This window comes from Entelurus aequoreus, linkage group LG18, assembly GCF_033978785.1.
Source record: "Entelurus aequoreus isolate RoL-2023_Sb linkage group LG18, RoL_Eaeq_v1.1, whole genome shotgun sequence".
Lineage (NCBI taxonomy): Eukaryota > Metazoa > Chordata > Actinopteri > Syngnathiformes > Syngnathidae > Entelurus > Entelurus aequoreus.
In genome coordinates, this window is record NC_084748.1 from 34928792 (window position 1) to 34953548 (window position 24757).

A 24757-nucleotide genomic window follows, 5' to 3' on the forward strand; every position below is an offset into this window, starting at 1 on the left:
AAAAAGAAAGTAAAACAATATAAAAACAGTTACATAGAAACTAGTAATTAATGAAAATGAGTAAAATTAACTGTTAAAGGTTAGTACTATTAGTGGACCTGCAGCACGCACAATCATGTGTGCTTATGGACTGTATCCCTTGCAGACTGTATTGATATATATTGATATATAATGTAGGAACCAGAATATTAATAACAGAAAGAAACAACCCTTTTGTGTGAATGAGTGTAAATGGGGGAGGGAGGTTTTTGGGGTTGGTGCACTAATTGTAAGTGTATCTTGTGTTTTTTTATGTTGATGTAATTAAAAAAAATTAAAAAACGATACCGATGATTTGCGATATTACATTTTAAAGCATTTATCGGCAGGCCGATATTATCGGACATCTCTAGAATTTTTATTTTTATTTTTATTTTTTTAAAGTAAATCCAAATGCTGCTGTGTTTCATTGATTCTTTTTGTGTGCAAAAAACGGCTTTCAAATGAATGATTTGCAACTGCAAATCGGTTCTCGCCGGTCACTTAAAGAAGCCGTTCAGAAGACTCTATTCATTCGCGAACGTGACATATCTCGACCTACCTCACGGTGCTGCGGAAGTAAAAACGGAAGTAGTGCGGGACTGTGTGACTGTCTGACCACCTTTAACTCAGTGACAATAAACTACTTTTGGAAGACGAGGACGGAAATAGACACATTAGATAGATAGCTATATATATATATATTTTTTTAGCGCTAATTAATCAAACTACTATGGCGTTTTGGAAGACGTTAGGTGTGAACACCACTTTTGCTACCCCTTAACTTCTCATTCGGGTAAGTTGTTGTTGTTCTGTAACTAGTGTCAATGTATTGACGCTAGCTAGTTAATAGCTACTATAACTAGCTGTTTGATGTAAATGTATTGACACTAGCTAGCCAGTAACTACTATAACTAGCTGTTTGATGTAAATGTATTGACACTAGCTAGTCAGTAACTACTATAACTAGCTGTTTGATGTAAATGTATGGCACTGGCTGGTCAGTAACTACTATAACTAGCTGTTTGATGTAAATGTATGGCACTAGCTAGCCAGTAACTACTATAACTAGCTGTTTGAAGTACATGTATTGACACTAGCTAGCCAGTAACTACTATAACTAGCTGTTTGATGTAAATGTGGCTAACAATCATGTTTTGTTTGACACCGCTCTGCCGCAATTCACCTTATCACACAACAAGCTAGCATTAGCACTAGCTAGCTTTTTGATATCGGCCCATAGCAGAACTTGCCACCATATTCATGGTCGCTTTCTCCCCATTTTTAGTAACATTCACTGGAATTAAGTAGCTCCAAAACGGCAACGGTGGGCAAGAAGGATCCTTCCGGCTCAGCAGCGATGATGGAGTTACCCGCGGTGAGTAAACCTTCTTGGCCACAACATTAGGGATACCAGTACAACTCAATGTGACGTCATAGGAGTTGGAGCACAATGCAATGCATGCTGATTGATTGATTGAAACTTGTGCAGTACATATTCCGTACAATTGACCACTAAATGGTAACACCCGAATAAGTGGGATGTGGGGGGGGGGGTTAGGTTAGGTTTGGTTGATATCAGCACTTCAGTCATCAACAATTGCATCATCAGAGAAATGGACATTGGAACAGTCTAGGACTACTCAGGTGTTGCAATTTACGATGGTGTTACGATAGAATCAGAATAGTTTTTGTTACAATTTTACTTGGTGCAATCTAGGGCTGCAACAACTAATCGATTAAATCGATTAAAATCGATTATTAAAATAGTTGGTGATTAATTTAGTCATCGATTCGTTAGATCTATGCTATGCGCAGAGTTTTTTTTTTTTTTAAATAATTTTTTGTATATATTTTTTTTATTTTTAATAAACCTTTATTTATAAACTGCAACATTTACAAACAGCTGAGAAACAATAATCAAAATAAGTATGGTGCAAGTATGCTGTTTTTTTCCAATAAAATACTGGATAGGATAGAAATGTAGTTTGTCTCTTTTATCCGATTATTAATCGATTAATCGAAGTAATAATCGACAGATTAATCGATTATCAAATTCATCGTTAGTTGCAGCCCTAGTGCAATCGTGCAACATAAAACACATATAACACAGAATAGAATAACATGAGCTGTAACTGAGCTATCAGATCTTGTTATTGTCATACTTGCCTTGAGACCTCAGAATTCGGGAGATTGAGGAGGGGGGTTGAGGTGGGCGGGGTTTGGTGGTAGCGGGGGTATATATTGTAGCGTCCCGGAAGAGTTAGTGTTGCAAGGAGTTCTGGTTATTTGTTCTGTTGTGTTTATGTTGTGTTACGATAAATAAATGATAAATGGGTTATACTTGTGTAGCGCTTTTCTACCTTCAAGGTACTCAAAGCGCTTTGACAGTATTTCTACATTCACCCATTCACACACACATTCACACACTGATGGCGGGAGCTGCCATGCAAGGCGCTAACCAGCAGCCATCATGCGGATGTTCTCCCGAAATGTGTTTGTCATTCTTGTTTGGTGTGGGTTCACAGTGTGGCGCATATTTGTAACAGTGTTAAAGTTGTTTATACGGCTACCCTCCCTCAGTGTGACCTGTATGGCTGTTGATCAAGTATGCCTTGCATTCACTTGTGTGTGTGTACAAGTCGCATATATTATGTGACTGGGCCGGCATGCTGTTTGTATTGAGGAAAAGCGGACGTGACGACATATTGTAGAGGACGCTAAAGGCAGTGCCTTCCCAATATTGTTGTCCGGGTGGAAATCGGGAGAAATTCAGGAGAATGGTTGCCCCGGGAGATTTTCGGGAGGGGCACTGAAATTCCGGAGTCTCCCAGGAAAATTGGGAGGGTTGGTAAGTATGTTGTTTGAGAACGGGTTCACACACTCGGAATTTTACTTGGTGCAATCATGCAACATAAAACACATATACCACAGAATAGAATAACATAAGCTGTAACTGAGCTATCAGATCTTGTTATTGTTCATGTGCCTGATGGCCGAGGGGAAAAAACGGTTCAGGTGGCAGGAGGTGTGGGTCTGGATGGACCATAGTCTCCTGCCTGAGGGGAGAGGGGAGAATAGTTTGTGTCCAGGGTGAGAAGAGTCCGCTGTGATCCGACCCACATGCCTCCTGGTCCTGGAGGAGAACAGGTCCTGGAGGGATGGGAGTTTGCAGCCAATCACCTTCTCAGCAGCCTGTACGATGCGCTGCAGTCGATGCTTGTCCCGGACTGTGGCGCCGGGGAACCACACGGTGATGGAGGAGGCGAGGTTGGACTCGATGATGGCTGAGTAGAACTGCACCAGCATCTCGGTTGGCACCTTAAGTTTCTTCAGCTGCCGAAGTACATCCTCTGCTGGGCCTTCTTGATGAGGGAGCTGATGGTTGGCTCCCACTTGAGGTCCTGGGTGATGGTGGTGCCCAAGAAACGGATGGAGTCCATAGTGGAGACAGGGGTGGGAGAGTCAATCAGGGTGAGGGGGGATGGTGTGGGACTTTGACTTTCCTGAAGTCCAAGATCACCTCCACTGTTTTCTGGGCGTTAAGCTCCAGGTTTTATATCTGTAATTGTATTTATGAGGACAAAACGGTGCATACATATAAGAGTGACTGAACTATTAGGTTATGGTTTTAATATGTGTTTTTGATGATTATTATACGGTGCCGTGTAAATGGTGGTTTCTCCACGCAAATCCGCCGAGCTGTTTTCAACCTACCAACAATACATAAACGATATAAAAAGACAAACCACTTAATAATGACAACAACAGTTTTAAATTTTAAGAATTCAATACAGTTCATTGCATTCATTGCATGCAAAATGGCAATCAATGTTCATTTTGCCATCATAACATGTTTGAGATGAAAACACACATATATAAAATTTGTTCAAAACTAATATTCCCTGATAGAGGTAAAATAAAACTATATATTTTTAGTATCAAAAATAAAACAAGAACAGTTTTCATTATCTCAAACATAAAAAGTGGATTAGGCAGTGCCTTTAATACTGCTTTTGAAATGTGCAACTTCATATTCAGAACCAATATGGCTGACAGGAACTTGGTACACAAGGGCTACCACTGTGAACAAGGACTTGGAACTCTTACATTCTACGGAGACTATAGTGTGTGCAATCTATCAAAGTAGCATGTGGTTGCATGACTTGAATAACTTTGCACGACTACTTTCGCGTGGTTACTAATGAAAGGCTAATTGAACACGACAGCTCGGATAGCCTTGTTAGTTTTCAACACCTTTTGGTGGCATTTGATGACTTTGCGGGAGTGCGAGAACACATCCTGGTTATCATAATGAATACCATTTATTTTACTAACACAACTTTTGCATTTACATTTGATAATACATACTCATACTTATACCTTGCCTCCGGATGTCCCTCAAATCGGATGCTTTCTCGACAGGTGCTACAGCATCGAACTTGTGCTATTGTGGTATGCGAGCTCCACTTTGCAATGTTTGCATAATACTGTGTTTTCCTTCGATTTTAGTGTGAAGTGTTCCAACACCTTAGACAACTTTTGTCACTTCTTAATTTCCTCGTTTTGATATGGCTCTTGTCCACTGCTTTCTGCGGCGTCTGCCATTGCGAGTTATGTCGGCGAAAAAGTTTTCTAAACTCAAGCGTATTTAAAAGACCAGTGTTGTGCAGTGCAGGGGGGAGTATGATCTATTGTGACGTAAACACGCTGCGCAATACCTAAACAGTCCGTGCGAAACGTGAGCTTTGACTACTGTTTACTAAACGAGGCAAAATGCCGTTAAAATAACTTGACGCCTCGAGGCAGCAACAATTCTTCGAATATATTTTGTCATCGAAGTACTCGAGTTACTCGATGAATCGTTTCAACTGTACACTTGACGGAAATATTTTGCAATATTATAGAGCAACTGTTTTACGTACCGAATATTAGCTAATGTCCCTCTATTAATACATTTGTTTGCAGTAAAAAGTAATTAAGAACTGCTACTGAGCCCTCTGTTTGTACTACTGCTTTACATAGGAGTAGCTCATTAATTTGTGATAGTACAATTTGTTTTACATTTTACTAACAAAGCAACATTTTGACCCTGGAGCAGATTATATTTTTTAATTCCATATCGCAAAAACTGACATTCCATTGTAATTTTTCTCATCCGTTGCTAGACAAAGATACATTACGGTGGCCACTGAATTACTACATACATATATTTAAAGACCACCACACACACACATGCAAACTAACACACACACACATGCACACACACACCCAGTCCATGACTCATGCCATTTGACAAAGATGCGGTGCAGCAGTTAGGGGTGGGAGAGTGAAAAAAGCGGATGTGTGAGTGTGTCTCCGCAAGATAAAGATAGAAGCTTGTAGAAAAACCTGGATTATAATCCTCTGCTTTGGCTGTGAAACTGTGTGGTGGGGAGACGGGGGGAGAGACAGGACGTCAAGCCAACCAGAGGGGAGCCTTGGTGGGTCTATGGGAGTCAGACACCAAAAACGAGGGATGTTTTATTTTATTTTTTGCTTTATATTTTTCACGTGCACTTTAAATCACTAGCATGACTTGTTAGCATGATTTAAAAGCGGGGCAACATGCAGGAAAAGCAAGATCCTTCCAGGCGAGGGCCAAGCATCTTGGGGAAGGTAGGAACTGTGTGCATACTAAATATGATTAGTGTCGTCATTACCGTGTACATTGCCAGCACTGTATTTTTCTTTTTAGATAGCCTGTTTTAGGAATTTCAGTGTGTGTGTGTGTGTGTGTGTGTGTGTGTGTGTGTGTGTGTGTGTGTGTGTGTGTGTGTGTGTGTGTGTGTGTGTGTGTGTGTGTGTGTGTGTGTGTGTGTGTGTGTGTGTGTGTGTGTGTGTGTGTGTGTGTGTGTGTGAGAGAGAGAGAGAGAGAACTGTCTGTGCAGATCTCCATCATCATGACCTTTGCTGTGTCGGCATGCTTTATTTACAAGGAGTCCAAATGTTGTTTAATATGCTGTTTATTTTATCTCCATATCTTCCTTTCCCTCAATGCCCCTCTTTCATCTTTTCACCCGTCCTTTTGTGTTGGCTTTCTGTCCTCAGGCTCATCCAGCTCTCAAAGCCTTTATGTGCGGCTCCCTCAGCGGCACCTGCTCCACGCTGCTCTTCCAGCCGCTGGACCTGGTTAAGACGCGACTGCAGACCCTGCAGAACAACGCCAAGCCAGGGTTTGTGAATAGACGTCATGTCTTTGGCACACAGATGCTCACCATGTCCTCCTGGCACGAGCTGACAAAAGGGCACACGTGTTTGCAGGCAGTCTCGTGAGCCAAAAAGCATGAGTAGCTTAAGGACGCATGGCCACATTTTAAACATGTCTCTGTGCTGTTTCGCCATGTTTGCATGATGTCATCCTTACCTTCCTATTTGCAGGTCACCAAAAGTGGGGATGCTTAGTGTTTTCGTCAACGTGATAAGGACAGAGAGCGTTTTCAGCCTGTGGAAAGGAGTTTCACCGGTGAGTAACCCACCAAACAAATCTACTCCTATGCAAGTCTTGAATACATTTTGTTGACGAAAACGACTGAATTCACGTCAGCTTTTACAGTAAGTTGTGGCAAAAGTTGTGATTCTTTTGAATTGACTGTATTTCTGTAAAAAACATTTGTCAATGTTGTTCCTTACATAACCTCAAAAAGCACAGGGTTTCAACAAAAATTGGAGAACAACTACCGTATTTTCCGGTCTATAAAGCACACCTATATTTAAGCCGCACCCACCAAATTTTGGAAGAAAATAATATATGTACATATATTAGCCACACCAGACTATAAGTAAGTATACATTATTTTAGTTATATTGTAAAACTTACAAACGTTGATTGGAGTGATGAATGAAGAATCTTTTCGAGCAGCTATGGACAAATATATTTTCTGTTCAAGGCACAAAACAGGAAGTATATTGTCAACCCGCAGCACCTGCAGTGAGCAAACTAATCCAAAAGATTGCGCCATATAACAAACAATAACACATGTTTTCAGTGTCTGTTGGCGTCAAAGTACTTTGTTGAGTACACAAAACATTATGGCCGTTACCGAAGACAAATCCATTTGAAAAAAGTAACTGCTTATATTCCGGAAAATACGATACTGTGGAACCTCGATTTATTAGCCCCTCTGTTGGCTAGCATTTCGAATTACGGAGTTTTAGATAAATCCAAATATGCCTCCGTGTGCAAACCATGTGTCTTTGTACAAATGCATTGTTCATTCGTTAATTTTGTGTCCCGCCTGCAGCCATTTTTTGCTGCATTGCGCCGCATTTTTGGAAAGGCGGAGCCCGCCACGTCACTTGCTGCGCAATACAGTACACTAGGGTTGTACGGTTTACCGGTACTAATAAAGTACCGCGGTACTAATGAATTTAAAACGATACTATACTGCCTTTGAAAAATACCAGTACTTTTTTTCATTCGCATGCTGCCTTGCGGCGGTGATGTACAGAGCTGTGGTGCATGTGAGTGTGTCAAAACACACACACAAAGCACATATAAGCAAAAACAGTGTGGAGAAGAAGAATGGCAAAAAACGTAATTTCTACTGTTTAATAAAGAGCGTGTGTGAAGCGCAATATGGAGGTATTTCGGCTTCATAACTCCGGATAAAGGTGATGCTTTAAACACGGAAGCGCCGCGCAGCTTTAAAGTATGCCTCACCAAAGATGGCAATGAAGGATTAAAATCTTTAGTTCAAACTTAGGTAAACATTTAAATAACAATCATCCAGACCTGCCCAAGGAGTTTAAAGGTAATGTAGTTAACTAGCTGCCCTGCTGTGCACATACAGATACGTAGACGCTCACACAGCTGGCTTGTTGCCAATTATATAGCGCAGTCCAAACCACCCACGTAGCGTAAACTAAAGCAAGTGAAATGACTGAATTTTGTTAACAATGTGTTTTACCTGCTCCGTGTATTATCTGTGTATTTTTAGCCATAGTATTGTTTTTAGTATTTACTAATGATTGTATTTGTCTTGCACAGACCAAGAGTGGCAACCATAAATTATGAAGCATTTAATACGATGTCAATAAAGCTTTCTATTCTATGCTAACCTAACCCTAGATTATGGCAAGGTATATGTAATATATCCATCCATCCATTTTCTACCACTAGACAATTGTAAATTATTTTTTGAGTGCAATCAGAAAATACAAGTGTTTTTTAATTTTTATTTTAATCTTCTAAAATGATTCTTTGAGTGCAATAAGAAACATGTTTAATGTATCGTAAGATTTGTTGTTAAAATTAAGCCAAAAATGACATATGTATGTGGTGCTCTTTATTTTGAAAAGTATCTAAATACATTTTGGTACCGGTACCAAAATATTGTATTTAGACAACCCTACAGTACACTACTAACCCCTTAACCAAAGGGGTTGATCCATCACCCTCTTATGTATGTTTGATATACAGTACTGTATAGAACTTTATATTGTGTTGAAAGTGTATAAACCTTCACTAAAATATGGACTTTTGTTGAGGCTGGAACACATTATTCATATTACCTTATACAGAAATGTGATTCACTATACAAACTTTTCGCTTTACAAACCCTGTTCAAGAACCACTTAAGTTCGTAAATCACTGTATTGATGATTAACTTGTTTTATACCGCATAGATTTAAAAATAGACACTAGATGGCAATAAAAGCACTTACTCAGAGCTAATTGTCAAAATAATCTACTTTAATTATGACCAAAAGTGGATAGTAACACGCTTAATTTCAAATCAAATCAAACCTTATTTATAAAGCACTTTACATACACAGGCAATTGGCAAACACATAGTGATGTACAAAAAAAACAAACAAACAAAAAAATAATGATAGACGAAAAGAAGAAAACATATATATATACACACACACACACACATTCATGATTTTTTATAGACTGTATTGGTTCAAAAAAAAAATTATTTTGGTAAAAAAGTTTCTCCCTCTGGTCTTCAGGCCCTATAACTAAAACCTATGTTTTGTCCTGGTTGAGCTGTAGGAAATTCACTGCCATCCATGACTTAATTTACTCCTTTACATGTATCTAAGTAATTTTTGGGATAAATGGTACTTGTCAGAGTAGTTTTACTTTTAATTGAGTATTTTTGTGAAGGAGAAATGCTACTTTTACTGCGTTTAAATTCAGTTTCATTCGATTGCTATGGTATTACATTACTATCAAACAAAGCCTGGCAGTCACATGTAAAAAGTGACATATTTTACAGTGCATCTGGAAAGTATTCACATTTTTCAACATTTTGTTTTGTTACAACTTTATTTCAAAACAAAAAAAATTCAGTTTGTCTTAAAAATTCTACATTTAGTACCAAATAATAACAGTGTGAAGTTGTTTTTTTTTAATTGGCAAATGTATTTAAAAAAATCACATGTCCATAAGTATCGTAGTCACGGCTTTTCCTCAATACTTTGTTGTTGCACTTTTGGAAACAATTACAGCCTTAAGCCTTTTTAAATACGATGCCACAATTGGCATACCTGTCTTTGGGCAGTTTCGTCCATTCGTTTTTACAGCACCTATGAAACTCCATCAGATTGGATAGGAAGCCTTGGTTTTCATCTAGGATGACTCTGTACATGGGGGGGCGTGTTGCGTTGCCTGGGGCGCCGTGCTTTAAACCCGGCTTTGAAAAGCTGTGCACTACAAAACATACTCATTATAGTCATTAATCCTGACTTCCTAATTTTTATTTATTTTAAAAAAAAACAGCACAAAATGTAGCATTATTTTTTGTTTTGTAGGTTGAAGTCTTTAATATATTCTGCCCCTGAGTTAAAATTGCTGATCAATTTAAATATATTTTCATTTATTGAGTGTATTTAATTTTATTTTTGAGTATCAAATAGTTCAAGTCAGTAAAAAATATTTGTAGTTTAAAAGATTAAATTTCAGGCAGATTTATGCACTTTAAATATTTTCTGTTAGTGATAGGAGTGGAGGCGGGGCGCTAAATGTAATAAAAAATCATTGAGAAGCACTGCTATATAGTAACGATACTCTTACGTCAGTAAACATTTTGGCTACTCCACCTAATATCTGTTAAATCACTTTAATTATTAGAAAAGATTCATCAAGATGATGTCTTATTCTTCAATTTTGGCAAACATGTTTATTCAAATAGTTGACGAATGTGTAATTCACCCCAACAAGACAAGCACCTAAATCTGAAATGTAATTCCATCCATATGACTGTTGTAATGTAAGAACATCCAGCAGATGCCTTGTAGGATACATTATTGTTGTAGCTGCATTTCTTTAATTAGCTCTTTGTCTTTGGCAATGTTTCCACATTTCAGAATGCAGCAATTAGCATCCATGCATAATTCTAATCAGCCAAGTCAAACAAGCACAAATGACAGTATGAGCCTTGATGGCATCCCCATAATGATGATGATTGTGGTTATGTCGTCTCTGGCAGTCATTTGTTCGCTGCATCCCCGGGGTGGGCATCTACTTCAGCACCTTCTACTCCCTCAAGCAGCACTTCTTCCTGGACCGGGCGCCCAACGCCTGGGAGGCCGTGTTACTGGGCGCCAGCGCCCGATCTGTGGCCGGCGTCTGCATGCTGCCGTTCACCGTCATCAAAACGCGTTTTGAGGTAAAGCCCAAACTGTGCTGTGCAATTTGATCAGGAAGCTCTCAGTTCGTGTTGACTTGTTCACTGGGCATTCACTGACATGATCTAGTAGATGGCGCTGTGCTTATATACATATCAGAGTCATGTACAGAGGACAACTATATGAGAGGCACCATGTTTGGTAGCAAGGACGTGTGCAGCTGTGTCTGGAAGCATCTAATAGAGTTGTTCTGACGTTAGTTTTCCTGACGAAATAAACCAAAATAGTACGTGTAAATATAATTCTAAATATACTCCAGCTCATAAACTTACAAAAAAACATGCTTTTATTTTGTCAAAGTAGCACATATTGTATAATATTTTGGGGCAATTTTGCAGTCGTTTTTGATGCATTTCTTTTCTATATTCATGCAGTGTTTAGTGACCGTCGACTCTCTAACACGCCCCCGCCGGCGAAATGTACGTCAGAAAAAACACAACATGCAAAAATAAACGTACTACCCTCATTTTGCCAAAATCTCCATTAGTTTTGGACGAACAATTATGGAGAGATTATGACTTTTGTGTGACTTTGTCAGTTGGCGTACCTCCAATGTAGTGTTTGTAATCACTGCGCTATATATGCCTGTGCTTTTACTTTTGCTCTTTTGAATATTTTTCATAGGTTTTGCTGTGGCAAGTCATGGCCTTCTGATTTCATAATCCCCATATTAACTTGAATACTGAACTAATACTACAATATTTATTAGTTTAGTTTGGATTATTAGTGACACTTGCAGAAAAGGTGCAATTTTGAATCAAAGTTTTGTCAGGCAAAGGGTATTAATTCACTGTGACTGAGAGTGCGATATATCACCTTTCCCACGTGCATGTATGCTTGCTTACCTCGCACAAGAAACTGTTGTTATTGGCTCTCCAGCCTTCCCGGCGAACCTTCACTTCCCATATTTTTCTCCTTTCTGGGTTGCGGGGAAATGAATGCAATTGCTTCCTGCTTTTTTTGCGAGTTGCGCATCTCCATGCTGCACAACAGGGCATACTTACATGGCAAACACTCTTCAATTAAAATAAATGTACAATGAGGAAGTGCAGTGCTGCTTAGCTGCGGCTTAAAACTGGTACATAACATGGCGCCCTGTAGACATGCAAGTGCCTTAATCGACCGATTAACCGGGTTGTCCATACTCTGTCTATACACGACTCTGATACATATTGAATAAAGTGAATATGTTAATAATGCTATTGCTGTTCCAGAGTGGCTATTACAACTACGTGAGCGTGGCTGGAGCTCTGAAGAGTGTGTACGAGACGGAGGGATTGAGAGCGCTGTTCTCTGGCCTCACCGCTACTCTGCTCCGAGACGCCCCCTTCTCTGGGATCTATGTCATGTTCTACAGCCAGGCCAAGAAAACGCTGCCTCCAGGTCCAAACCACTGCTATTTTATCATCTTAATGAAGTAATAGCTAATCCTCTTAACGTTGTCTTTGTTTTTAAATCAGAGGTGACGTCGTCATTCTACGTCCCCCTGGTGAACTTCAGCTGTGGTGTGGTGGCAGGCGTCATGGCGTCACTGGTCACGCAGCCTGCAGATGTGGTGAAGACCCACATTCAAGTCAGCCCATCACACTGGAGCACGCTGGATGCCATTAATTACGTGTATAAGGTGAGTGCCATCAATTCACCGCAGTAGCATTCAGGAAACCGGCATGTCGGACATTCTGGCTCTCTGACTAGCAGGGGTGCAAAAAAACCCAAAAACGATTGACATCTGAAAAGCGATTCTTATTCCTTTGTGTGTGTGTGTGTGTGTGTGTGTGTGTGTGTGTGTGTGTGTGTGTGTGTGTGTGTGTGTGTGTGTGTGTGTGTGTGTGTGTGTGTGTGTGTGTGTGTGTGTGTGTGTGTGTGTGTGTGTGTGTGTGTGTGTGTGTGTGTGTGTGTGTGTGTGTGTGTGTGTATATATATGTGTGTATATGTATGTATATATGTGTGTGTATGTATATATATACATACATACATACATACATACACACACACACAGTGGGGCAAAAAAGTATTTAGTCAGCCACCAATTGTGCAAGTTCTCCGACTTAAAAAAATGAGAGAGGCCTGTAATTTTCATCATATGTACACTTCCACTATGAGAGACAAAATGGGGAAAAAGAATCCAGGAAATCACATCGTAAGAGTTGTTATTAATTAATTGGTAAATTCCTTTGTAAAATAAGTATTTGGTCACCTACAAACAAGCAAGATTTCTAGCTTTCACAGACCTGTAACTGTTTCTTTAAGAGGCTCTTCTGTCCTCCGCTCATTACCTGTATTAATGGCTCCTGTTTGGCCTCGTTATCAGTATAAAAGACACCTGTCCACAACCTCAAACAGTCACACTCCAAACTCCACTATGACCAAGACCAAAGAGCTGTCAAAGGACACATTGTAGACCTGCACCAGGTTGGGAAGACTGAATCTGCAATAGGTAAGCAGCTTGGTTTGAAGAAATCAACTGTGGGAGCAATTATTAGAAAATGGAAGCAATAAAAGACCACTGACAATCTCCTTCGATCTGTGGCTCCACGCAAAATGATCACAAGAACGGTGAACAAAAATCCCACAGTCACACGGGGGGACCTAGTGAATGACCTGCAGAGAGCTGGGACCAAAGTAACAAAGGCTCCCGTCAGTAGCACACTATGCCGCCAGGGACTCAAATTCTGCAGTACCAGACATGTCCAGGCCTGATAGAAGTTTGCTAGAGAGCATTTGGATGATCCAGAAGAGTATTAGGAGAATGTCATATGGTCAGATGAAACCAAAATAGAACTTTTTAGTAAAAACTCAACCTGTCGTGTTTGGAGGAGAAGGAATGCTGAGTTGCTTCCAAAGAACACCATACTTACTGTGAAGCATGGGGGTGGTGGAAACATCATGTTTTGGGGCTGTTTTTCTGCAAAGGGACCAGGACGACTGATCCGTGAAAAGGAAAGAATGAATGGGGCCATGTATCGTGAGATTTTGAGTGAAAACCTACAATAATATAATAAATAGACTACAATACAATAAAAGACACACTACAATAATGAGATTACAAACAATCAAATCAGGCTTAAATGCAGATAAAAGGACACTTGCTACATTAAAAAACCCAGAATGAAAAAGATAAACAAGGGATAAATGTACCGTTTTAATTATAACTTAAAATCTGTTGTGACACTTTGGTGCAGACTGTAACGCAACAAAAAGGGTATCTTCTTCAGCTTTGGCGAACATATTTATTGAAATTGGTGATAAATGTTTAATTCATTCCAAAAGAGAGAGGACCTAAGCCTCAAATGTACAAAACCCAAAACCAGTGAAGTTGACACGTTGTGTAAATCGTAAATAAAAACAGAATACAATGATTTGCAAATCCTTTTCAACCTATATTCAATTGATTAGACTGCAAAGACAAGATACTTAACGTTTGAACTGGAAAACTTTATTCTTTGCAAATATTAGCTTATTTGGAATTTGATGCCTGCAACATGTTTCAAAAAAACTGGCACAAGTGGCAAAAAAGACTGAGAAAGTTGAGGAATGCTCATCAAACACTTACTTGGAACATCCCACAGGTGAACAGGCTAATTGGGAACAAGTTTGTGCCATGATTGGGTATAAAAGCAGCTTCCATGAAATGCTCAGTCATTCACAAATAAGGATGGGGCAAGGGTCACCACATTGTGAAGAAATGCGTGAGCAAATTGTCAAACAGTTTAAGAACAACATTTGTCAACGAGCTCTTGCAAGGAATTTAGGGATTTCACAGTCTACGGTCCGTAATATCATCAAAAGGTTCAGAGAATATGGAGAATTCACTGCACGCAAGCGGCAAGGCCGTGACCTTCGATCTCTGAGGCGGTACTGCATTAAAAACCGACATTAGTGTGTAAAGGATATCACCACATGGGCTCAGGAACTCTTCCAAAAACCACTGTCAGTAAATACAGTTTGTCGCTACATCTGTAAATGCAAGTTAAAGGCCTACTGAAATGATTTTTTAAAAATTTAAACGGGAATAGCAGATCCATTCTATGTGTCATACTTGATCATTTCGCAATATTGCCATATTTTTGCTGAAAGGATTTAGTAGAGAAAATCGACGATAAAGTTCGCAACTTTTGCTCGCTGATAAAAAAAGCCTTGCCTGTACCGGAAGTAGCGTGACGTCACAGGAGGTAATATTCCTCACAATTTTCCTTTGTTTACAATGGAGCGAGAGAGATTCGGAGCGACAAAGCGACGATTACCCCATTAATTTGAGCGAGGATGAAAGATTTGTGGATGAGGAACGTTAGAGTGAAGGACTAGAGAGGCAGTGATGGACGTATCTTTTTTCGCTCTGACCGTAACTTAGGTACAAGCTGGCTCATTGGATTCCACACTCTCTCCTTTTTCTATTGTGGATCACGGACTTGTATTTTAAACTACCTCGGATACTATATCCTCTTGAAAATGAGAGTCGAGCACGCGAAATGGACATTCAAAGTGACTTTTATCTCCACGACAATACATCGGTGACACACTTAGCTACTGAGCTAACGTGATAGCATCGTTCTCAAATGCAGATATAAACAAAATAAATAAACCCCTGACTGGAAGGATAGACAGAAGATCAACAATACTATTAAACCATGTACATGTAACTACACGGTTAAAAATTCTCAGCCTGGTAAAGCTTAACAATGCTGTTGCTAACGACGCTAAGGCTAATTTAGCAACTTAGCAACCGGACCTCACAGAGCTATGATAAAAACATTAGCGCTCCACCTACGCCAGCCAGCCCTCATCTTCCCATCAACAGCCGTGCTCACCTGCGTTCCAGCGATCGACGGCGCGACGAGGGACTTCTTCCGTGGGTTTGGCGGCTAGCATCGGCTAGGCGTCTGCTAAGTAGTCCTTGTTGTGTTGCTACAGCCAGCCGCTAATACACCGATAGATCCCATCTACAACGTTCTTCTTTGCAGCCTCCATTGTTCATTAAACAAATTGCAAAAGATTCACCAACACAGATGTCCAGAATACAGTGGAATTATGAAATGAAAACAGAGCCTGTTGTATAGGATTCTCCGGGCTCTGAATGCTTCCCTTGTCCTCGTGACGTCACACGCATACGTCAGCATAATAAAACGTTTTTAACCGGAAGTGTGGCGGGAAATTTAAAATTGCACTTTATAAGTTAACCCGGCCGTATTGGCATGTGTTGCAATGTTAAGATTTCATCATTGATATATAAACTATCAGACTGCGTGGTCGGTAGTAGTGGGTTTCAGTAGGCCTTTAAATCTCTACTATGCAAAGCGAAAGCCATTTATCAACAACACCCAGAAACCTCCCCGGCTTCACTGGGCCCGGGCTCATCTAAGATGGACTGATGCAAAATGGAAAAGTGTTCTGTGGTCTGACGAGTCCACATTGCAAATTGTTTTTGGAAACTATGGACGTCGTGTCCTCCGGAACAAAGAGGAAAATAACCACCCGAACTGTTATAGGCGCAAATTTCAAAAGCCAGCATCTGTGATGGTATGGGGGTGTATTAGTGCCCAAGGCATGGGTAACTTACACATCTGTGAAGGCACCATTAATGCTGAAAGGTACATACAGGTTTTGGTGCAACATATGTTGCCATCTAAGCAACGTCTTTTTCATGGACGCCCCTGCTTATTTCAGCAAGACAATGCCAAGCCACATTCTGCACATGTTACAACAGCATGGCTTCATAGTAAAAGAGTGCGGGTACTAGACTGGCCTGCCTGTAGTCCAGACCTTTCTCCCATTGAAAATATGTGGCGCATTATGAAGCGTAAAATACCACAACAGAGACCCCAGACAGTAGAACAACTTAAGCTGTACATCAAGCAAGATTGGGAAAAAATTCCACCTGAAAATCTTCAAAAATTGGTCTCCTCAGTTCCCAAACGTTTACTGAGTGTTGTTAAAAGGAAAGGCCATGTAACACAGTGGTAAAAATGCCCCCATGCCAACTTTTTTGCAATGTGTTGCTGCCATTAAATTCTAAGTTAATGATTATTTGCAAATAAAATAGTTTCTCAGTTCGAACATTAACTATCTTGTCTTTGCAGTCTATTCAATTGAATATAAGTTGAAAAGGATTTGCAAATCATTGTATTCTGTTTTTATTTAGGAATTACACAACGCGCCAACTTCACTTGTTTTGGGTTTTTGGGTTTTGTACTTCCATCCACTTAAAGCGGCAGTTTGCAACTTGCACAAAGTAAATTTTTTTGAAAAAATATAACATGAACACTACCAGCTAGCCTATGTTAACATTAGTGGTCTAACACAGAGCATATGCACTATATCAGTGGTCCCCAACCCGGTACCGGTCCGTGGATCGATTGGTACCGGGCCGCACAAGAATAAAAAAAAAACATAAAAAAATAAATAAATAAATATATATATATATATATATATATATATATATATTTTTATTTTTTTTTATTTTTTATTTTTTATTAAATCAACATAAAAAACACAAGATACACTTACAAATAGTGCACCAACCCAAAAAACCTCCCTCCCCCATTTACACTCATTCGCACAAAAGGGTTGTTTCTTTCTGTTATTAATATTTCTGGTTCCTACATTATATATCAATATAGAGCAATACAGTCTGCAGGGATACAGTCCGTAAGCTCACATGATTGTATTTTTTTATGACCAACCACCCCCCCACCCTGTCTGTGGGACAAATTTTGAAGCTTTGACCGGTCGGTCCGCAGTTACAAAAAGGTTGGAGACTGCTGCACTATATGGATGCTTTCTTATATATACAGTAATTAATAAGTAACTATAATTATTTGATACTAGTTTATACTGACAAATAGTGTTTTATTTGCTATTTCCCAGGTTTCTCAAGTGGACCATGTATTAGTGTACGTTCAAGCAACACATTTGTTATCATCTGTTTTTTTTTTCCCCCTCCAGGAGCACGGCTTGTCCGGGTTTTTTCGCGGCGCTGTACCTCGGTCTCTGCGGCGTACTCTGATGGCCGCCATGGCCTGGACTGTCTACGAGCAGCTGATGGCTCGAATGGGCCTCAAATCCTAAAGATTCTTATATATTTTGACAATTTTCTAATGGTAGGAGTGTGTGAATGAGTGTGTAAGTGTATAAGTGCTAATTTATTTGTTGGTAAAAATGTAAATTTGTAGATGTGTTCCTTCAGGATATTGAGGCAACAAAAGACTGTCATGCTGTGAACTTCTTGCTATTCATGACTCCTGACTGAATTTTATTGAAGGTCAGAATTTGACATGCACATGACCCCGCCCCCTCCAAAAACAAAAACATTACACTGCATTATGCCATATATCTTAAACTTGCACAAGACTTAGCAACTTAGAAGTATTTCGTACTTGCCAGTAAACCTTCACAAATATACAGGTTATTCAGTTTTAGCCTCAGACAATCAAAAACACACATTGATGCATTATGGGGAAAATACCTTTGCTCTAAGATCCCAATATAGCCTTTATTGCCCTATGCTACGCTTTAAAATGTTCCAATACGACCGTTTACAATAGTAAACCCCATGCTCTGATTAACTAGGAACAAATTAAAGCATGCAGTGGCATCTCTGGATTATTTTGATATTTAAATAAAGCCTATATTTTTAGGGACATGTAGCAGGTATTTTCTAAACAGGGTGTAAGACCTCAGAGTTGACTTAATGAACCTGTTATTCTATTTGCAGGACAATAAACTGGCAAGAGAAGAATTTGCTTAACATGATCTCCGGTCTTGTGCGCACACTTGTTAGTTCAAGCATCTGAAGGCACTTTGCTGTACATATGTATTATTGTTGACAATAAGAGAGAAATATATTATTATTACCATTTTCAAGTGTCTGTGCGAACACTGCCAAATAGATGATCTGTAATCTGTTTTGTTTATTGCAAACGTGACAACCTCTTATGAGACAGTTATGATGTCATAGCAACATGGAGAAGTGTCTTAATGTTCAATTCTGTGTGTTTGTGTTTATCTCGCAGTAGTTTGAGTACATGCACTTGTGTCTCATTTGGTCTTTTTTGGGGACTATATGACTTATGGTCATTCTAATCGTCAGTATTTGGTCTGTGCAGTGTTGGCTCCGACGTAGTGCCTGTCCCTTTTTATGGTAATAAATGTACTTTCTTAAAAAAAACAAAAATACAGTGTAATTTTTGTTACTATAAAAATTGTTTAAAAAAAAAACAAAACAGTAAGTCTTAACTAATTTTCCAAAGTTTTTTGGATCACTTGTATTAGACTTAGACTTAGACTTCCTTTTTTATTGTCATTCAAATTTGAACTTTACAGCACAGATAAGAACGAAATTTCGTTACATAAACTCATGGTAGTGCATGATAAAAAAAGCAATAAGGTGCATATATATATATATATAAATATATATAAATAATATATATATATATATATGAAATAAATAAATATATATAAATACAGTTCGGTCCATAAATATTTGGACATTGACACAATTTTCAGTATTTTAGCTCTGTAAAACACCACATTGGATTTGAAATGAAACAATCAATATGTGCTTTAAGTGCAGACTTTGAGCTTTAATTTGAGGGTATTTACATCCAAATCAGGTGAGCGGTGTGGGAATTACAACACATTTTATATGTGCCTTACACTTTTTAAGGGACCAAAAGTAATTGGACAAACTAACATAATCATAAATCAAATTGTCACTTTTTAATACTTTGTTGCAAATCCTTTGCAGTCAATGACAGCCTGAACTCTGGAACCCATAGACATCACCAGACGCTAGGTTTGATCCCTGGTGATGCTCTGCCGGGCCTCTGCTGCAGCTGTCTTCACTTCCTGCTTGTTCTTTGGGCATTTTCCCTTCAGTTTTGTCTTCAGCAAGTGAAATGCATGCTCAATGGGATTCAGGTCAGGTGATTGACCTGGCCATTGCAGAACATTCCACTTCTTTGCCTTAAAAAACTATTTGGTTGCTTTCGCAGTATGCTTCGGGTCATTGTCCTTCTGCATTGTGAAGCGCCGTCCAATGAGTTTTGAAGCATTTGGCTGAATATGAGCAGATAATATTGCCCCAAACACTTCAGAATTCATTCTGCTGCTTTTGTCAGCTGTCACATCATCAATAAATATAAGAGATCCAGTTCCACTGGCAACCATGCATGCCACTACCACCACCATGCTTCACTGATGAGGTGGTATGCTTTGGATCTTGAGCAGTTCCTTGCCTTCTCCATACTCTTCTTTTTCCATCATTCTGCTACAAGTTGATCTTTATCTCATCTGTCCATAAGATGTTGTTCCAGAACTGCACAGGCTCTTTTACATGTTTCTTGGCAAACTCTAATCTGGCCTTCCTGTTTTTGAGGCTCACCAATGGTTTACACCTTGTGATGAAACCTCTGTATTTCCTCTGGTGAAGTATTCTCTTAATTTTTTATTTGGACACAGATACACCTACCTCCTGGAGAGTTTTCTTCATCTGGCCAACTGTTGTGAAGGGCTTTTTCTTGACAAGGGAAAGGATTTGTCTGTCATCCACCACACTTGTTTTCTCTGGTCTTCCAGGTCTTTTGGTGTTGCTGAGCTCAGCAGTGCGTTCTCTCTTTTTAAAAATGTACCAAACAGTTGATTTGGCCACATTTCATCTTTGCTATCTCTCTGATGGCTTTGTTTTGATTTTTCAGCCCAATGATGGCTTGCTTCACTGATAATGACAGCTCTTTGGACTTCATATTGAGAGATGACCTCCCCAGATTCCAAATGAATATACCACACTTGAAATGACATCTAGGCCTTTTATCGGCTCTTTGTAAATTAAATAAATGAAAAAAACAGGGGAATAACACACACCTGGCCATGGAACAGCTGAGTAGCCAATTGTCCAATTACTTTTGGTCCCTTAAAAGGTGGAAAGCACATATAACATGTGTTGTAATTCCCACACCGTTCAGCTGATTTGGATGTAAATACCCTCAAATTAAAGCTCAAAGTCTGCATTTAAAGCACATATTGATTGTTTCATTTCAAATCCATTGTGGTGTTGTACAGAGCTGGAATACTGAAAATTGTGTCAACGTCCAAATATTTATGGACCTAACTGTATATATAAATAAATAAATAGATTACTGTACAGATAAATATATTGCACTTTTTCACATGCGTCCACGTTTATGGATGTATGTTACTGTATATTGTCTTTTTTATTCCAGCGAGTTAATCCATTTTGGGGGGAGTTGAGAGGATAATTTAATTAGAGTCTTACGGCCTGAGTGAAGAAGCTGTTACAGAACCTGGAGGTTCTGCTTCGGAAGCTGCAGTCTCCAGTCCATTATATCTTCAGCTGAAAGATCACCTACATTCCATATGGTTACTTGTACAATGCTGGCCTGCTCCTGACCGTGGCTGATTCAGCAGAATGTGTCACAGCAGGATTAGGCTTGTGTGTGCAGGGTGAGCCCATTGTTAGGATGTCTAAGTACTCTGACATTTACTAGTTCCTGATACTGCTCACAGGCCAGTTTTAACATTACCATATTTTTTAAGCAAAATGTAGATGTAGTACTTTTTATTTTATTTTATAATTTTTTTTTTGTATGCGTATTCTCATACCCATTTTGCAATGGTGCTTGGAACATATACAACTGCAATCAAATATATTAAAGGAAAAACTAATACAACTAAATTAATCAGAAAGAGTAGCAAAAATTTGTTTTCTAACGCGATTGCAAAATAAAATTTTCCACCCCAGATGGGACTCGAACCCACAATCCCTGGCTTAGGAGGCCAGTGCCTTATCCATTAGGCCACTGGGGCATGCAGAACAGGGTCGTTATGTTATATATAACACTAACTAAAACACTAACTCTCATGTTGGTATATTTATAAGAATGTTTGCACATGTATTCGTGTATTACTTTCTAACAAGGGAAAAGGGTGTTTCCTTTACATTAACCGTAAGGGGCTGGAAGCAGCATATTTCATGTTGCTAGGCAACAAGGGAAAACACTAAAGCGCGAAAGTTTGGCTCTGAACACGCAGGTTATATCTTGTAGCCTGCCTACAATAGCTTGGCTTGAAAATCAAATTAGAAAAAGTTGTATTCGTGTACGATAAAAAACGGTGCAAATTCCTTCCAATGCTACACAATTATGTCAATGTTTTATGACGTCAGGCAGAAATCCAAGATGGCGGCCTCTGGTGAGCATTTGTTGTGCTCTCGTTCTTGGGGGAAATAAACTGAATACAAATGAAAATTACCCTTAAAGGCCTTTCGGAGGAAGAACAATAAAAGTCAAGGTACGTTTTATGCGATATAATTTTCAAATGGGTTAATATTTTCGTCAACCACTCCCAAAAAACAACGTGTTGACTATGCTGGGGAATACAAGCTTGACTTATATCGGTTAGTTTTTCTTTTTTTACCAACACTTAAAGAACTCCAGCGCTTCCCCTTTAAATGGTATTGGACACATTGTTGTCATTTAAACAGAGTTGCATATATTTATCGGTGGAATGCTTGTTGCTAGGTTACAGTAAAAAGACGCTTCATCACATTTATGAAAGAGATTTGTAGCGACATCATCGTGTAACATTGCTGTTGTAATCACAACAAACTCATGCAATATATACATCTTTTCTGTTTTAATAGGAGCGTATTGTTCTTTTTTAGCTATCTTCTCCTAAAGTCGTCAACATGGTAAGTGGGCATTTGCAATCTCTCTTCCAACTAGCATCTACATAGGATAGATATAAGCATAAGATGTCAACTTTTGGTGCAGATCCTCTCTCGTTTGAAGCCAGCCGTGGGAGGGAAGGCGGCAAGCATCAGTGGCAAGAAGAAGAAGAAGAAAAACAAAGTTCCCAGCTTGGAGGAATATCTGCAACAGAGAGACTACCTGGGGGCGTTAACCCTCCTGGAGGTATCTTCCATCTTCATCCACCACATCCCAAAATGTTGGTTACATCGTGCATTAGTTGTTGAGGATGAGTTTTGCGTCATTTCCAGTTCCAGAGAAGTATTGGCGAGCAAGAGGTGAAAACTGACCTATGGATCGGATTCTGTGCCTTTCATCTGGGGGACTACAAGAGAGCTATGGAGGTACTTTTGTTGCATACGTGTGTTTGAGCAGAATGGGCTCCACATTGATTAATACATTATTCAATGTTGTCATGTCGCCGTTGTGACAGGAGTACAAAACCATGACTGCGAAGCCTGACTGTAATCCAGACGTTTGGGTCTATCTGGCCTGCGTCATGTTTTTTCTGGGGCTCTATAAGGAGGCTGAGGAGGCTGCCTTGAAGGGTAAATCATCAGAGAACATCTAAACGTGTGGATTTTGTACAGTTATTTCTCAGGCTCTCCTGTTTATTTGTGAGGCGCAGCAGGTAGAGGAAAATAAAGAAAGACAATATTTAAAGCCGCTAAGCTAATTTCACTTATGTCAAAGGTATAAGTAGAAATTGTGTTCAACATCCATCAATCCATCTTCTTCCACTTTTCCGAGGCCGGGTCGCGGGGCCAGCAGCCTAAGCAGAGAAGCCCAGACTTCCCTCTCCCGAGCACCTTCGTCCAGCTTCTCCCAGGGATCCCTAGGTGTTCTCAGGCCAGCCGGGAAACATAGTCTTCCCAATGTGTCCTGGGTCTTACCCGTGGCCTCCTACCGTTTGGACATGCCCTAAACACCTCCCCAGTGGGATGTCCTGGAGGCATCTTGACCAAATCTGGCTCCTCTCGAAGTGGAGGAGCAGTGGCTTTACTTTGTGCTCCTCCCGAATGACAGAGCTTCTTACCTTATCTCTAAGGCAGAGCCCCGCCACCTATAAGAGGAAACTCATTTTGGCTGCTAGTAAAGTTAAAGTTAAAGTACCAATGATTGTCACACACACGAGGTGTGGCGAAATTATTCTCTGCATTTGATCACTCTAACCACAAGGCCACTGAGCAGGTCTACCCGTGATCTTGTCCTTTTGGTCATAATTCAAATCTCATGACCAAAGGTGAGGATGGGAACGTAGATCGACCGGTAAATTGAGAGCTTTGCCTCCGGGTCAGCTCTTTCTTTACAACATTGGATCGTTACAGTGTCCGCATTACTGAAGACGCTGCACCGATTCGCTTATCGATCTCACGATCCACTCTTCTCTCGCTCGTGAACAAGACTCCGAGGTACTTGAACTCCTCCACTTGGGGCAAGAGGTCTTCCCCAACCCGGAGATGGCACTCCACCCTTTTCTGGGCAAGAACCATGGACTCGGACTTAAAGGTGCTGATTCTCATTCCAGTCCCTTCACACTCGGCTGCAAAGCAATCCAGTGAGAGCTGAAGATCCTTGCAAGATGAAGCCATCAAGACAACATCATCTGCAAAACGCAGAGACCTAATCCTGCAGCCACCAAACCGGATCCCCTGAACACCCTGACTTCGCCTACAAATTCTATCCATAAAAGTTATGAACAGAATCAGTGACAAAGGGCAACCCTGGCAGAGTCCAACCCTGACTGTAAACGGGTCTGGCAATGCGGACCAAGCTCTGACACCGATCATACAGGGAGCGGACTGCCACAATCAGTCCGATACCCCATACTCTCTGGCCACTCCCCACAGGACTTTCAGAGGGACACGATGGAATGCCTTCTCCAAGTCTACAAAGCACATGTAGACTGTTTGGGCTAACTCCCATGCACCCTCAAGGACCCTGCCAAGAGTATAGAGCTGGTCCACAGTTCCAAGACCAGAACGAAAACCACACTGTTCCTCCTGAATCCGAGGTTTGACTATCCGGCTAACCTCCTCTGCAGTACACCTGAATAAACCTTACTAGGAAGGCTGAGGAGTTTGATCCCACCATAGTTGGAACACACCCTCCAGTTCCCCTTCTTAAGGAGAGGAACCACCACCCCGGTCTGCCAATCCAGAGGTATTTCCCCCGTTATCCACGCAATGCTGCAGAGTCTTGCCAACCAAGACAGCCCCACATCCTCCAGAACCTTAAGGAACTTGGCGCGGATCTGCCACCGAGGAGCTTTTTAACTACCTTGGCAACCTCAGCCCCAG

At 40.1% G+C, this 24757-nt stretch overlaps 2 protein-coding genes and 1 non-coding gene across 5 annotated transcripts in view; 2 read left to right on the plus strand and 1 right to left on the minus strand.

Moving 5' to 3' along the window:
- The first annotated feature begins 541 nt into the window (after nt 1-541).
- LOC133634072 (mitochondrial glycine transporter B-like) lies at nt 542-18548 on the plus strand. 2 transcript variants are annotated; one of them, XM_062027051.1, is made up of 8 exons: nt 542-814; nt 1307-1396; nt 6109-6233; nt 6439-6523; nt 10497-10676; nt 11910-12078; nt 12156-12319; nt 17638-18548. In XM_062027051.1, the coding sequence occupies exons 2-8, from the start codon at nt 1379-1381 to the stop codon at nt 17758-17760; spliced, it is 864 nt and encodes a 287-aa protein (XP_061883035.1). In that variant the 5' UTR covers nt 542-814; nt 1307-1378; the 3' UTR covers nt 17761-18548. The 2 variants fall into 2 exon arrangements, with proteins under 2 accessions (XP_061883035.1, XP_061883037.1); XM_062027053.1 differs by lacking the exons at nt 542-814; nt 1307-1396 and adding an exon at nt 5282-5676.
- Nucleotides 18549-21443: 2895 nt separating this feature from the next.
- Nucleotides 21444-21516, minus strand: trnar-ccu (transfer RNA arginine (anticodon CCU)). The gene has a single exon. It is a non-coding gene; the product is annotated as a tRNA-Arg (tRNA).
- Nucleotides 21517-21854: 338 nt separating this feature from the next.
- Nucleotides 21855-24757, plus strand: part of ift56 (intraflagellar transport 56) — a 39489-nt gene continuing 36586 nt past the window's right edge. Inside the window, exons 1-5 of one of the 2 annotated variants that reach the window (XM_062027054.1) lie at nt 21855-21999; nt 22352-22399; nt 22482-22622; nt 22709-22801; nt 22891-23005. In XM_062027054.1, coding sequence (XP_061883038.1) covers nt 22397-22399; nt 22482-22622; nt 22709-22801; nt 22891-23005 — 352 coding nt within the window. In that variant the 5' untranslated portion in view covers nt 21855-21999; nt 22352-22396. The remainder of the gene's footprint in view (nt 22000-22351; nt 22400-22481; nt 22623-22708; nt 22802-22890; nt 23006-24757) is intronic. The other variant, XM_062027055.1, reaches the window with a different exon arrangement.

Excerpts from the sequence above, each read along its gene's own strand:
- LOC133634072 (XM_062027053.1), top strand. The coding sequence starts at position 5,626 with ATGCAGGAAAAGCAAGATCCTTCCAGGCGAGGGCCAAGCATCTTGGGG. Across the intron at positions 6,234-6,438 it reads CAGAACAACGCCAAGCCAGG|GTCACCAAAAGTGGGGATGC; the intron begins GTTTGTGAATAG and ends TCCTATTTGCAG. Across the intron at positions 12,079-12,155 it reads CAAGAAAACGCTGCCTCCAG|AGGTGACGTCGTCATTCTAC; the intron begins GTCCAAACCACT and ends TTTTTAAATCAG.